General features: G+C 39.1%; 1 protein-coding gene across 1 annotated transcript; it reads left to right on the forward strand.

Annotated features, from left to right (window-relative positions):
• Positions 1–10,785: 10,785 nt before the first annotated feature.
• Positions 10,786–13,781, forward strand: LOC104096646 (membrane steroid-binding protein 2-like). Its single transcript, XM_009603050.4, has 2 exons — positions 10,786–11,244; positions 13,226–13,781. The coding sequence occupies exons 1-2, from the start codon at positions 10,970–10,972 to the stop codon at positions 13,557–13,559; spliced, it is 609 nt and encodes a 202-aa protein (XP_009601345.1). The 5' UTR covers positions 10,786–10,969; the 3' UTR covers positions 13,560–13,781.
• The last annotated feature ends 2,850 nt before the right edge of the window (positions 13,782–16,631 follow it).

Genomic DNA, 16,631 nt, shown 5'->3' on the forward strand with positions numbered 1-16,631 from the left:
TGAACCGTGTCCTTGAGAACAAACAGATGGGGATCGTCATATTGATGCTCTCTGATACGGTCATATAGAGAAGACCGGGAATCCACGCAGGCAAGAACTCGAATGGGCTCCGAAACATCCAATATAACAAACTGATTGGCTAAGGCCTGAACCTCCAATGCTAATGGCCTCTGTGCTACCGGTAGATATGCTAAACTACCCAAATTCTCCGCCTTTCGACTCAAGGCATCGGCCACCACATTGGACTTCCCGGGATGATATAAAATGGTGATATCATAGTCCTTAAGTAACTCTAACCACCTCCATTGCCTCATGTTAAGGTCCTTCTGTTTGAATAGATGTTGTAGACTCCGGTGGTCGGTAAAGACCTCACAAGGAACACCATACAAATAACGCCGCCAGATCTTCAATACATGAACAATGGCTGCCAACTCCAAATCATGGATTGGATAATTCTTATCATGAATCTTCAACTATCACGATGCGTAGGTAATCACCCTACCGTCTTGCATCAATATCGTGCCAAGGCCAACACGTGATGCATCACAATACACAGTATAAGACCCCAAGCCCAACACTAACACTGGGGCTGTGGTCAAAGAAGTCTTGAGATTTTGAAAGCTCACCTCACACTCCTCGGTCCATTTGAAAGGAGCACCTTTCTGGGTCAATCTGGTCATAGGTGCAGCAATAGATGAGAAGCCCTTTACGAAACGATGATAATACCCGGCCAAACCAAGGAAACTCCGAATCTCAGTAGCTGAAGACGGTCTGGGCTAACTCTGCACCACCTCAATCTTCTTCGGATCTACCTTGATCCCTTCACTCGACACCATATAACCCCAAAATGCCACTGAATCAAACCAGAATTCACACTTTGAAAACTTTCCATATAACTTCTTCTCACTTAAGGTCTGGAGCATGATCCTCATATGTTGCTCATGATCTTCCCGACTGTAGGAGTATACTAAGATGTCGTCAATAAATACAACGACAAATGAACCGAGATAAGGCTGGAATACATTGTTCATCAAGTGCATAAATGTTACTGGGGTGTTGGTCAGCCCAAATGACACCAAAAGGAATTGACCATACCGAGTCCTAAAGGCAATCTTCGAAATATTTGGATCTCGAATCTTCAACTGATGAAAACCTGACTACAAATCAAACTTGGAGAACACTTTAGCACCTTATAGCTGATCAAATAGGTCATAAATGCGTGGCAATGGATACCTGTTCTTCAAAGTAACCCTTTTCAATTGACGATAATCAATACACATGCGCATAGATCCATCATTCTTCTTCGCAAACAGGACCAGAGCACCCCACGGCGACACACTAGGCCGAATGAATCCCTTATCAAATAACTCTTGTAATTGCTCATTTAACTACTTTAGATCTACTGGGGCCATATGATATGGTGGAATAGAAATGGACTGAGTTCCCAGCAATAAGTCAATACCGAAATCGATATCCCTGTCGGGCGGCATACCTGGAAGATCTGCTGGAAATACATTTGGAAAGTCTCTCACTACTGGAACTGACTCAGCAGTAGGAGTATCAGCACTGACATCCCGCGCAAATGCTAGATAAGCATTACACCCCTTCTCAACCATCTGCTGAGCCTTTAGAAATAATATAACCATGCTAGGAACAAAATCAAATGCACCCCTCCACTATAACTATGGTAAACCTGGCACAGCCAGCATCACAGTCTTGACGTGACAATCAAGAATAGCATGATAAGGAGACAACCAGTCCATGCCCAAGATAACATCAAAGTCTACCATACTAAGTAATAATAAATAAACTCTGGTCTCGAAACCACCAATAACAACTAGACACGACCGATAGACACGGTCCACAACAATAGAATCTCCCGCAGGTGTAGACACATAAATAGGAGAACACAATGAATCACGCGATATATCCAAATACATAGCAAAGTAAGATGACACATGTGAATAAGTTGATCTTGGATCAAATAAGAGTAAAGCATCTCTATGGCAAATCGAAACCATACTTATAATGACCCAGTATGAAGCAACTGCCTCTGTTCTACTCAGAAGAGCATAGAATCTGGCCTATCCTCCCCCTCTAGGGCGACCTCTACCCGCCCGTCTCCCACCCCTAGCTGGATGAGCGGGTGGAGCGGCAACTAGGGTAGAAATCATGGTCTGAGAAGTCTGCGTACCTCACTGAATCCGTAGAGCCTGAGTAGTCTATGAAGGTACACCCCTACTGAGTCTGGGCCAGCCTCTGACCATGTGGCGGGTACCACCACACTCAAAATAAGCTCTCGGTAGACGTGGCGGCTAGGACTGGGTCGGGCTTGGTCGGTTGGACTGCCCACTGAAGGCACCCCACGCATGAGGTGCACTAGAAAGTGGCTGAGCAAAGTATACAACCTGGGACCTCGATACAACCGGATCACCACTAGAAGGTAGAAGTGTGGAATGAACTGGACGACTCACATAGACCCTACCATGATGAGTTGTAGCTGCGGCGTAACAATTACTAAATCCCCCTATGCCACAAGGCCTCTAGGCCTCCCTATCATCTCCATCACGGTCTCGCATACCCTCCAACCTCCGTGCAATCACAACTACCTACTGATATGTAATGTCTGACTCTAACTCCCTAGCCATGCTGAATCTATAAAGTGTGGGATAAGAAAGTACAGAAGATCTATCTGAATAGAGAGACGATTTAAGAGAAAGAGGAGTTGAAACTGGTTTTGAGAATAGTAAATTATCTTGACCAAGGAGGTCTTTAATGTACTTGGATTGACAAAGAAAATAAGCCCCATTGCACGTGCTAACAGAACCACCAAGAAAAAAATTAACCAGACCCAAATCATTCATCGAAAATTCATACTTGAGAGTATGAATTAAAGATTAAAAAAAAGAAGCAGAAGAAATAGTAAGAAGGATGTCCTCAACATAAAGAAGAAGAATAATAATATCTGAGTTTTTCTTGTAAACAAATAGGGAGGAATCAAAAAAGCTAGTTTAAAACCATGACTTAGAATAACAGAGGTGAACCACTGAAACCATGCCCTGGGGGCTTGTTTTAAGCCATAAAGAGCTTTGTTCAACCGACAAATATGGTGGGGAAATTTTGGATGAACAAAGCCACAAGGCTGCTTCATGTATACCTGTTCATTAAAAAGGCATTCTTAACGTCTAATTGATGGACGTGCCATCGTCTAAATACAACTAGAGCAAGAACTGTATGAATGGTGATTGGTTTCACCATAGAACTAAATGTTTGATAATAATCTAGTCCTTATTGTTGATTATAACCTTCAACCACAAGACGGGCTTTACGACATTCATGAGATCCGCCAGATTTTTGTTTAACTCTATAAACTCAATGACAACCAATAACATTAACATCAAAAGGGCGAAGGACTAACTCCCATATGTTATTAGCCATGAGTGAATTATACTCTTTAGCCATTGCTCGTCTCCAATGAGAACACTTCAACACTTCTGTGAAAGAAGATGATTCAGAAGGAAGAGAAGAAGTATGAGAAAGCAATGAAGGAAGAACACGAATCTTAAGGGAACCTATTTGTGTACGAGTGATCATGGGATGTGTTTTAAGGTTAAAAGAAGATAAGACTGGAAATTCAGTTTAAGAAATAGAACAAGTAAGATGCCGAAGTGGAGAAGAATTTTCAGCAGATTGAGAAGAGGTGGAAATATTAAGATGTGATTGTACAATATTAGGAAATTCAATTGAAAAAAGAGAGTGTTGGTCTATTGGTTGAGATGAGTTGGCAGCATCCATATTTGTTTGCTAAAAATGAAGTGATTGAGATGATACAGATAAGTCATGATTGAGGACTGACGTGGAGGATTAAGGAGGAGGCAACATTTGAGATTGTATTTTACTTGAAGTTGGTTGATAACGTGATAGTTGAAGTGGAGAGAAATTAGGAGATTGGTTTTGAAAAATAGTACAATCTGGCTTGTGTAAGAGAGTAGGGGGTGTATTTGAAATTAGATTGGCATCTATAACACTGGAATTTTGGACGTGATGAAGTAGAATATGTCGTGACAGCCTTGAATGATAAATATTTCCAGGCTTAGAAATTGGAGACAATGAAGAAGGGGGAGTTGGTTGAAGGAGGCTTAAAAAGATTAATCGAACTAGATTCAATAGAGGATAGGAAGAGAAGATGAGGATGAGGAAAAGACTCCTCATCGAATGTAACATGTCTGGAGATATACACCTTGTTACGTAAAGGATTGAAGCACCAATATCCCTTATAGTTAGCGGGGTAACTGAGAAATATGTAGTGTTTGGATCGAGGACTCAATTTATGCGGTGAATAATCACGTAAGTTTGGGTAACAAGAACAACCAAAGACACGTAAGTGATAGGATGCAGCAATCTTGCCAAAGAGAATTTCGAACGGTGTCCTAAAATTAAGTTTAGAAGAAGGAAGAATGTTTGAGAGGTGAACAATAGTATGTAGTGCATCAACCCAAAATTGTGATAAAAGTGAGGCTTGAAATAATAGAGAATGGACCATATTTAAGATGATGTGATGCATGCGTTCAGCTTTACTATTTTGTTGGTGAGTGTGAGGACATGAAATGCGAAACACGATACCATTATTGTTAAGAAAAGAGCGAAATGCTTCAAGCTTTACAAACTCAGCAACCCCATCACATTGTAGAGCTTTAATTTTTGTCAAAAATTGAGTCAATACATTGGCATAAAATTGCTTGAATATTATAAAAGTCTTAGATTTATGCTTTACAGCAAAACCCATGAAAAGTTTGTGAAATCATGAAACAAAATATAATATCTAAAACCAGTAAAGGAGGGAACAAGAGAAGTCCAAATATCAATATGTATTAATTCAAATGGAGAAGAAGAAAAAGAACAAGAATCCATAAATGGTAACTTGTTGACAAGAACTACATAAATTATCTAAGCCTTAGAACGTAAAAAAGACAACTTATTGACCCTAACTAATCTATCTAAAATTCCCGAGCTTGGATGTCCTATACGACGATGCCAAAGATTTGGAGAGACACGAATGGTAGCAAAAGCAGAGTGAGATGTATCAAGCAGACCACCAGAGGGTGACGAGAGAGTGTAAAGAAGGACTGAACTATTGCAGCGAAAAAGAGGACTCTTCATCTTGACGTCCTTAATATCAAAACCAAAAGGGTCAAATTCAATGGAGCAGTTATTATCTCATACAAATTTATGAACACTTAGTAAATTGGTAGAAAGATGAGGAACAATTAAAATATCATTAAGAGAAAAAAAATAGGCTGAGGTGTAGATAGAATACCATGCCCGGTATAAGAGATAGGAAGTTGAGTGTCATTACCCACATTTACACAATCATTACCACCGTATGGATGGACAGATGATATGTTGGATGCACTTAGAGTCATGTGAGAGGAATCTCCAGTATCCATATACCAAGAATTATCACGAGGCGAAGCATAAGACAAAATTGAACAATTAGAATTAATATCTGACACAAAAGACTGAGGACTCAAATATGGGCAATCACGGGCAGTGTGGTGAGGTTGATAGAAAAGCTGGCAATGAAGAGTGTTTTGAGAAGTTGGAAGGAATTGAGCGGGATAAGAAAAGGGAGGAGGACCTAAAATAGAAGGAAGCCGGGGACGAGGCGAGTATTGTTGAGGCATATTAGTAAAAGATTTTGCATATCCTTGATTGTTTCAATCTCTGCCACGCCCACCATTGAAAAAGAGGCCACCATTGTTGTGCCTACCGCGTCCACGATCATAAGAGGGAGAAGATTGTTGCTTAGCCACAAAGGCATAAGTAAAATTATCTGTAGATGGGCGAGAGATATTGCTCAACTGTGATTCATGAAGAAAAAGAAGGGAACAGGCTTCAACAAAGGTAGGAAGAGGTATGCGAGTGGATATAGAAGTACTTACAAACATATATTCGGAAGGTAAACCGGAAAGTCTTTATAAAACAAAATCAGATTCAAGGATAGGTTTACCAATGGATGTTAACGCATCTGCAATAGACTTGAGATAGTGGATGTAGGCATTAATTGAAAGATCCCTGCCATAATCCCACACTTAAATTCAATTAAATCCTTCATAAGTTCATGCAACATAAACCATAAAATACCTCAAATCATCTGCTAGGTTCGTACTCATTCTCGTGACAGTCAAGTTAACTTTCTCAACCTATCCAAACTCAAATCACAACACATATAATCCATTGGTAGAAAGAAACTCTCCACATAACATCATAAGAATCACACATCCGTGGACCATCCCGCAGGAGATAACCTACCTGCTTAGCCTCAACTTGGAATTTCACTACGCCCTACCATGTCCACAACCATGAATCTGCTTCATCCCATAATTAGACAATATGAAAGATCCCTCAACACACTCATAACTCGAGACTATACAACACATCAAGATAGAAATCAAGCACCGAATAATCCTTTCCATATCTCAAGCAAACTCTTCTCGTCACATTCAAACCATCTGAACACATCCTACAGTCACATCATACTCTTCATATATCTATCCAACCACTCACCGAGCCATAAATTCCACTCATAGGGACACTACTGGACATATAAGTCCAAAAGCACATGCTCACACAACTAAAACTACCGAGCCTAAGATGCGGTCAAAACTTAGTTTCAAGTCCTCCAGATTGGCCCATCACCAAAACACAAAAAACACATCTCGCACCTCATCCATGGAATCGCAAGCCATCGATGCACAGCTAATATCGAACACTCATATACGCATACGAGTGAGTGGAAGGAATTCAAAGAGATACACTTTAAGCTGAATCAACACCGCACGATCAGGAAAGAAAGATGGGAAGTTTATCCAATATTCCTTGTAGCCTCTTGAAGAAAGGTATGGACGTCATCATATCGATCCGCAAGATTCTTCTAGATGTTTGCTCATGACTCATAGAACCTATGAACAAAAAGCTCTGATATCAACTTGTCACGACCCAAAAATTCAATTAGTCATGATGGAACCTAACCCAACCCGCTAGATAAGCATATTAATACTAATCTAATTCAAATGAGATTTTCTGAGAAAATAATTAATGATATAACTGATCTTTTATACAAGAATCCCAGGGAATGGAAGTACAAATCATGAGCTTCTAAGATTGAGAGTTTACAAAGAAGGTATGAAATAAATACATCATCTGTTATACATAAACAAATTTATAAATCTAAAGCTACCAAGAACAAGAGGCAGCTATAATCGGAACGCATGTACATCTTCAATGCTAGCTTCCGCCAAACGCAACAACATCAGCTCCAAAATCTGATCGTAAAGTGCAAAAGTAGTATGAGTACAACCGACCCCATGTACTCAATAAGGAACAAACCTAACCTTAGGTTAAAAGCAGTGACGAGCTTGGACACAGGTCAGAGTCCAACACCAATAGCCAAGAACAACTCGTAATAATATAATAAAAACAGGACAAGTAATAACTCAAAGATATGATGCTCAGCTTGTTCACGGTTACGAAAAATAGGCATCCTTTTCCGGTATAATAGTAAAACCCAAAATTTTCACCGAAATCACCAAAAATATGAGTATATCAGAAGAACTGTGATTTTTTCCAAAAGCTTTCAACAATAAATAAGATAATTCATTATAAGATAACATGAAGAAAGTACATCTTTATGCCTACATGTCAATGTGCATGAGAAGTCATGAATGTCACAATACTGTATAGCATAAGGAAGTGTATCTCTATGCCTACATTCCAAGTATGCATGTTAAATGTAAGCACCATAGTGATAAACTCATGTACTCACTCTTAGAGTACTCAATATCACTGTCTTGCACTCCCACTCATCATGCTCAATCACTCAGCACACTCAATCACTCAGCACTGTACGGTACATGCGCTCATTGCTGGTATGTCATACTCTGGAGGGGCGGATCCTGCCCAAGCGTTGATATAAGCCAACACGGTCTGCCGCAGCGTGTAGTCTGATCCCATCATGAACCAATAAAACCTGTTACGACATGCAACCCAATCCCATAATGAATCAATAAAACCTGCTGCGGCGTGTAGCCCGATCCCATAAATATCACTCACAATTCGGCCCTCAATCCCAATCTCTCCAGTCTCTCAAGCTCACAAATCTCATGTCAATCGGCCCAAACAATGATAACATGATGCAACAACAAATGATAACAGAGACTGAGATATGATATGCAAATAAATGAATATGACTGAGTATCCAATTGCAATTTAAGCAAATAACTCAACAGCAGAAATGACCTCAATGGGTCCCAACAGAATAAGTATTTAGCCTAAGCATGATTTCTAACATGGATCACAACTCAATTACTCTAACATGTAGGAATTTCATGGATAGAAACAAGATTAGACAACTACACAGTACCACAGAATCAATCGAGACACAATTTCCGCGGTGCACACCCACACGCCTGTCACCTAGCATGTGTGTCACCTCAACACCAACCAAATAACACGTATTTCAGGCATTTATACCCTCAACACCAAGTTTAGAAGTGTTACTTACCTCGAACAAGCCAAATCCAATATCAAGCAAGTCAAACGATATTCTAGAAATGCCATCTCGCGCGTACTGACCTCTGAACACTCGAAACTAGCCAAAAGTAACTCAAGAACATCAAATAATGCCAAAGGAAACAAACCTAATCGATAAAGGTTGAATCTTTAATCAAAAGTCAAAAGTCAACCAAAACGTCAAACTCCGATCCGCACCTCGAAAATCGACAAAACTTACTAAATCCGATAACTCATTCAATTATGAGTCCAACCATACTAATTTCACTCAAATCCGACTCCGAATCGGTGTTCAAAACTCAAGAATTCACTTTAGGGAAATTTAGACAAAAACCCTCAATTTCTCTTTAAAATTCATAATTCAAATGAAAGAATCGAAGATAGATTCATGAAATATAATCAAAGCCGAGTATAGAAAACCTACCCCAACCCATATGGTGAAAATCGCCTCCAAAATTTTCCAAATCCGAGCTCCCCAACTCAAAATATGACAAAATGAACCAACCCTCGAATTCATAAGCTTCTGCCCAGAGATTCCACTTTTGGGAACCAGCTGCCGCTTCTGCAGCATCGCTTCTACGACAAAAGATCTGCTCCTGCAAAAATACAATGAAATCTAGACCTCTCACACCTGCAGAACCATATCCGTTTTTGCGACATCGCAGGTGCGAACCATCATCCACTCCTGCGCACGTCCTCGCTTCTGCGCTCCAGACAACCGCTCATACACTTCCGTAGATGCGCTCACAATTCCGCTTCTGCGACCACTTGCCCGTATCTGCAGACTCGTATCTGCGTCCATTCTTCCGCATATGCGGAAAAACCAGCACCAGACCCCCCTTCAGGTATGCAACATGAAGCAAAAATGAACCGAACCGCGTCCGAAATTCACTCGAGACACTCAAGAACCCGTCCAAATATACCAAAAAGTTCCAAAATATAACACTAACCTACTCGAAGCCTCAAATCACATATATCAACATCAAACGATGAATCGTATCTCAAAATCCAACTTGAAGAACTTTTTAACTTTTAACTTTCAAAACTCATGCCGAACCATATCAAGTCAACCCGGAATGACCTCAAATTTTACATACAAGTCCCAAATGATATAACGAAGCTATTCCAATTCCCGGAATAACAATTCGAACCCGCTATCATCAAAGCCAACTCTCGGTTAAACTTATAAACATTTCAAATCTTCAAATTTCCAACTTTCTCCAAATAGGGCCAAAACCTTCTAGAAACCTCCGAGTGAAAATTCGGGCATACGTCCAAGTCCAAAATAACCATCCGGACCTAACGGAACCATAAAAACTCTAATCTGCGATAAAAAACTTAAAAGTCAAACTTGATCAACTCCGCCAACTTAAAGCTTCAAACATGAAATTCATTCTTCCAAACTAATTTCGAATTACCCAAAAACAAGAACATATTCAAGGATAGAATTACCAATGGATGTTAACACATCCGCAATGGACTTGAGACAGTGGACGTAGTTATTAATTGAAAGAACACCTTTCTTAAGGTTATGAAACTGGACTTTTTGTTGAAGAGTTATGGAACTAACTTGGTCACGAAAAAGGCGGTCGATTTGAAGACAAACATCTCTAGCAGTAAGAATATGGTTTGGCTTGATTATAGCCTGAAGAATCTCTTGAGAGATGGTTGCTTGAATCCATGAAAGAACAATAGAGTCAAGTTGAACCGATTGTTTGAAAGCAAGATTGACAATAGAGGTGTCGTCATCATGAGAAATAGAAGGCTCAAGACGAGGGATACTTCCATCAATGAAACCATAAACACCATGGCCTTTGAAGACGGGCAAGAAAAGCTCTCTCCATAGCATATAATTTGCGTAGTCAAGAACGGTAAGTACAAGATTTTTAATGTTAGAGACAGAAATAGCAGAATGAGATAATGGGAGAAGGGAAGAAGATTGATTGTCCAGATGTAGGGGAACCATTACGCAATTGAGAATAGAGGAATAAAAGTTTGGAGCAAACAGGACAAAGACCTAGAGAGGACCTAGACTTGTGAAAAGGTATACACTGCATGTTTTGCAACAAATACAAGCAGGTATATATAGGATGTATATGTACATAAAAATGACTAAAGTGACCCTTAAATATAATACTTATTCTTATGATCTTTTCTTGTCTTTCGGAAATAGCCTCTTTCGAAAATAGCCTCTACATCTCACCTCCCGGACCCGCAATTCATTAGTTTTTTGTTGTTGTCGTGGTTGGATGTTTCGGTTATTTCCCATCATCTTCTTTCAGTTTGGTAGGTAGCTTCTTTTCTTTTCAAGGGTTGGTAGGTAGCACTGAAAGCATCAAAGAGCACAACTCCAACCGGAGCTCGTAACCTCGTTTCTCCACCAAACTAAAGAGAAAGAATGGCGAGTGTATGGACGGCAATGACGGAGACGATCTTGGAGTACACGGGGTTATCGTCGACGGCGTTCTTCACCATTGTAGCAATGATGGTGGTTACTTACAAAGTGGTTTGTGGTATGTTCATCTCTGCCGATGACTTTGTCCCCGTCAAAAGAGAGCCTCTCCATCTCGGCGACTTGACGGAAGAGGAGCTTAAAGCTTATAATGGCTCCGACTCACAAGAGCCATTATTGATGTCTATCAGAGGACAGATCTACGACGTCTCGAGCTCCAAGTTAGTCTCTCTCTCTCTCTCTCTCTCTCTCTCTCTCACACACACTAAAAATTTGTTGGATTTTCGCTTATTTACTTTGATTAGATTTTGTCCTGGCTTTTGAATTTGATGATCAGCGCTAGGGCTAGACTCGATCTGGGAACAAACGGTAGTTCTGCCTCGTGTAGGATTTCATGACCCAGAAAATAGTGCAAGCGACCTAAATCTTTGATTTTGAACTGGTGACCGTAACAAAGACTGCATAGATTCTATTGCATAGAGATCATTTCCAGCTGCTAACAACTCTTTACCCTGGTCATTCTTCTTTATAAGAGAGAGTAGTCATTTTTCAATGAAGAGTAACCGTTAGAAAGCAAAAAATGTTCATAGCTTTGCATACCATTGGGTTAAGACTTTCTAAAGCACATCAAAATTAATTTGCAAACCAAAATGGGTGAAAACAGCCGACCTGGGAGTATAATTCATCATCAAGAGACCGTGTAAGAAAGTATTATTTGCATCAAGCTGAAAACTAGGACAAGGTATTTTGCGTGTAACTGCAATACCGCACTTGATAGTAATCATTTGTGCTATAATTGAAACATCTCTTTGGATGTCAACCCAATAGGTCTTTTGTCACGAGGCAATTCAACCAATTACCAACTATAATTAGCCTAAAGCACATTCAATTCCTATTGCATGGGCTCTTGCCATGTAGAATTCAACACAATCTCTTTGTAACTGTGTTCTTTTTTGTTTTTTGAGTGTCTAGTGGCTCATATATGTACATGTAGCAGTCCCTTAACTAGTAGCTGGCTAGCACCTATAAAATTTTAAAAAGAACTAGTAGCTGACTACTGCCATTTCATCGGAGCAAAGTCCATTTTTTGGATGTGGGTGATGTGGGGTTGGTGGGTCTGGGTTGTGCGGGTATTCAGTGAGGCGGTAGAAGTTGGTTGGTTGATTAGGTATGAACCTCACACGGCAACATATTTTGGTTAATGGTCAGAAACGTGCTCAGTAGCTGGGGTTTGAGCATAGATTATGTGTTCAATAAGTCAAACCCTTAGATAAAGTATCTAAATGAAATTTTTTGGCAAGTTTAAGGGTCGTCGATGTATTCCGCCAATTTCCTTAGTTATGGGTCTTCCGCTAATAACACTTTAGCTTGGTAAAATTCGTGTGGCATATGGCATAGATATCTTCAAGTCACATTTACCTGTGGAAAAAAAGGAAAGAAACCTTTAAGTGATCTGTTTCTACTGATTTAATTTAATGAGGTTATCTCAAAGTGTTGTTGCAGCAAACTCCAGAAAAGGCTTTGTGCATTGTTCTTTTCGCAGTAGCAGGAGTTTGCTGGGTCTTAGTTAGCAAGTATAGAATATGCATCTAGGATGATTAAAAATTCTGCAACTTTCGATATTGGATACCAGCCAATGTGTTTTTAAAAAAATTATATTAGCACTGGTCCGAGTTAGCTCGCGCGCTGCTCTGAGTATTCCACTAGGTAACTGGTAACTCTGCCCACTGGCTTATGCAGATAAAAAGAAAGAACCTATCTTTTTTGTTTTCCTTGGGATTTGAATTGTGGTCTTCAAGGTTTCACCCACTTCATTAAGTGCTAGGCCAGCCCCTTTGGTGAGGACCCACCCCAATGTGTGTAAAATAGCTTGTAGTTGGGGGATCTGTGGATAGTTTCGAACACTAGATCGCCAAACATTGAGGAGAAAGAATAATTAGTAAAGGGGTCAAGGTGATTCTTCTGAAATATATAGCTCAGAGAAATTTCTGCTTTCTGACGTGCATCTATATATCAGTTGGTTCCAATTATCGTCATAGCATTCTTTGAGTGTAATACTCATTTTTTTAACCAGATGCATTGCTGCACTTCTTTGGAACTTCATCTTTGATAGCACTAGATATGAATGATAGACTGTTTACAGGCTGCTTTTGCGCTTGTTTTTTGTAGAACCTACTTAGTTATTTTGCTTGTTGCAAATAGGATGTTCTATGGTCCTGGTGGTCCATATGCAATGTTTGCTGGAAGAGATGCTAGCCGAGCCTTGGCTCAGTTATCATTCAAACCTCAGGATATTAATGGGAACCTTGAAGGCCTTAGCGATGCTGAGCTTGAAATTCTGCAAGACTGGGAAGATAAATTTATTGAGAAGTATGCCAGGGTGGGGCAGCTTGTTCCGAAGAAAACACTAACCGAGAAGGAAGAAGATGAAAATGCTAGCGGGAGAGAAGAAGTGCTGAAAGCAACGAAAGGGGATATGATGCAGGAGGATAGAAGTGTTGAAGTAAATGGAGTACATAAAGCCGGCCACCTATGACTGCAGATCCTAGCCGCTCTATCTGTACAGTATTTAATTCAGGAAAAAATGTGATGTAAGTAGTTCATTCATTCTCTAGTGGACCTCCATTTAAACTATGTTCTTATATGTTTTGCGTAGTTCTAATGTCTTGAGATAGTGAATCATTTTAAAGAATTGATCACCTCATATCCAGGAGTTTTATGATCCTCTGAAATATAGTTACAATATTGCCCTGCAAAAGTCTTATTTCCTGGATCGAACACTACATTTCCAGTTTTAAATGTGTTAAAGAGGCAGGTGCTTGCTTTTTTCTGGTTTTTTTTCCTCATCGTGGTGGCAAAAGGAGCTATACAATTGGAACTCGAGCCGCAGTTTTAATCCATCTGTAGGTATAAGCTTTTAAATAGTATAGTTGAAATAAAAGGGAAATAGCCACTTTTAACCCTGGCTATTAGAGTTTAGTCGGTATTTAAAAAAGTGATTAGCATATAATTACTCTTTTGACACGGAAAGTTTTTTGGAAAAAAATACCCTTAGTTAAAGCATGGAAGAACGTGTGATGAAGTTTGAAATATTTACAACTGTAACTCCAATAATGTGTGGAGTTAAAAAATTCCTTATAGGTGAAACTCCAACATTATGTACAGGAGTTCAAATATTATAGACGTGAAAATCCACCATTAGCTCAACATTTGAAATATATACATAGTATATCTGAAGGTACATAGGAGGTACTCTTAAACTCATATTCCAAATGTATCTTCTCCTAAACACCCAAAAGCTCTTCTGAATCGTTAATGGGGGATGCGCTTTTTCCGAGCAACTCAGAGATGAAAGCTCCGCCACTCCTGGCGGCTGTTTCAGCGGCACGTCTCCGGCGCCACCAGATCAAACGTTGGTGCTAAGCACGAGCTCACGAGCAAAAAGCTCATACAAATCATAAACTATTTCTTATCAAAAAAGAATTGGAAACTAAGAACATAATATTCCACTTTATGTTTATGGAAGAACGTAACCATGACATGGTTGAAGGTAAAAGGAAAAAAGCATGGGCAGAAACTAGAAAGCACAGAATTTGGAGCAGAAGTAGCTCTTGAAATAAAGGATTTCAATTCCGCAGCAGTCCTTGATTCAATCTTGACTCCGACTCTAACGCCTGACGAGGCCTTCATTCGTCCTGAAGTCTTGTCAAAATTTGGTTTCGATTACTATACTGAAGTTTAACCTTTACAAGTGTCAAAGTTCAGCTAGTAGAGTTTAACAACCTGTATAAAATTTTATTTCCACTTCAAAGAGTGGCTATTTTCTCAATTAATTATGTTTGTGTTTCCATTTCTATCTTCAACTCTTTCTGCAGCCCAAATGTCACTCTTCCTCTTTTTCTATTCTCGTGTCTGAAGGCCTAACATCTTTTTTTTTTCCTTTTCTTTTTGGTAATTTCTCCAAATGGAGTGGCTTCCAAATTTATTTATTTTCGATTATCAGTGACTCGGAAGAGATAGCTCTGTGGCTTTTCGATTTTATTTTGTTATCAGTGTGTAAGAGGATAGCACGGTGGCTAAAAGGCTACAAATCAAACCAGTAATGTCACTAGCTTGACTCACCCGCTTCTATTGTTAAGCCTTTAATTTTTTTTTAAAACTAGTTTCTCCGCACGCGCGTTTCATGTGTATCCAATCTCAATAAGTATCATTTTTTTTAAAAAAAATACATAAATATAACATTAAAGTTGTGTTTGAATTATAGAGTAAAATCTAAAGACAAAAGTGTAAGCATAAGAAAATGATGATGGTTGATTCTTAGTTAGCCAACTCAATAATACCGGATGAGTCCTCAATCATTTCAGCCAGTATATTCAATTTAAAATTTGTTCAAGCTTTACATTTTTATTACTTCAATTTCACAAGTTATCATGCTTCCCTTTTAGCTTTAGCGTGAGTACGAGATTTAGGTATTTTTCTGAATTTTCTTAGAAAGTTATTTTCCTCTTAAATACTAAAATGGTCAGGTAACTAACAAAAGATGTCTTCTTTTTTTTCTCACGAGCAAAATGCACAAAATACCAATTGTCTTATGTCACGACCCAATTTCACCTATAGGTCGTAATGACGCCCAACATCATCGTTAGGCAAGCCAACTAGTGGATTAAACATCTATTTTCTCTCTTAATAGATTTCCGCATAATAAAGCTTTCCTTAATTGCAAGATGTATGAAAAACAAAAAGTCTAAATAAAATCAAAATAATAATTTTCCACCCACAATTCTACTAAAGTGCGTGCCAAGATCTGGTGTCACAAGTGTATGAGCATCTAGTAAATTATACAAAATCCAAAATACTGTCTGAACATAAAATAGACAGAATTCAAATACAAAGAGAGACACTAGGTGTTGCAGAACGGCTCAGGAAAAGTAGGTCACCACTAGGCCTCGGGATAACAGGGATGCGCACCGGTGGGACCGCCTGATGTACCTGTCTCAGATCCTGCACAAAAAGTGCAGCAAGCGTAGCATGAATACGTAAACAACATGTACCCAGTAAATATCAAGTCTAATCTCAAAAAAGTAGTGACGAGAGGTCGACTTTGACACTCACTGTGGGTCAAAAATATTAAGGTAGAAATATTTAAATAAACACAATTTATGTGATCAATAATAAATTCTCTTTAACAGGCAGAAACAAATAATTCTTTTACCATTTAATAATTTCCAAATAATCATTTACCTTCACAAGTTGCGATAAAATAAATATCAAAGCACCGAGTAATTTTATTATTAAGCACGATTTATGTCGAGGTTGTACGACCCGATCCATAATAATGTGTATACTGTCGAGGGTTGAATGGCACGAACCATAGATACATTTATCTACTGTCGAAGCGTTCGGCCCGCTCCACAAGAAGAGGAGAATGTTTTATAAGCATTTGACTTAAACATTATTAATGATTTATTTCCAAGGAATACAAATTTCATTAACTACTTTTCGAAATTTCTCTAACAAGTTCTAATATAATTTAGCCATTTTAATTTAACAAGTATAGTGCAAAATTTCAAGTAGTACATGAATTGGGTCTTAAAACTACCCGAACAAT

Source organism: Nicotiana tomentosiformis, chromosome 5 (assembly GCF_000390325.3).
Source record: "Nicotiana tomentosiformis chromosome 5, ASM39032v3, whole genome shotgun sequence".
NCBI lineage: Eukaryota > Viridiplantae > Streptophyta > Magnoliopsida > Solanales > Solanaceae > Nicotiana > Nicotiana tomentosiformis.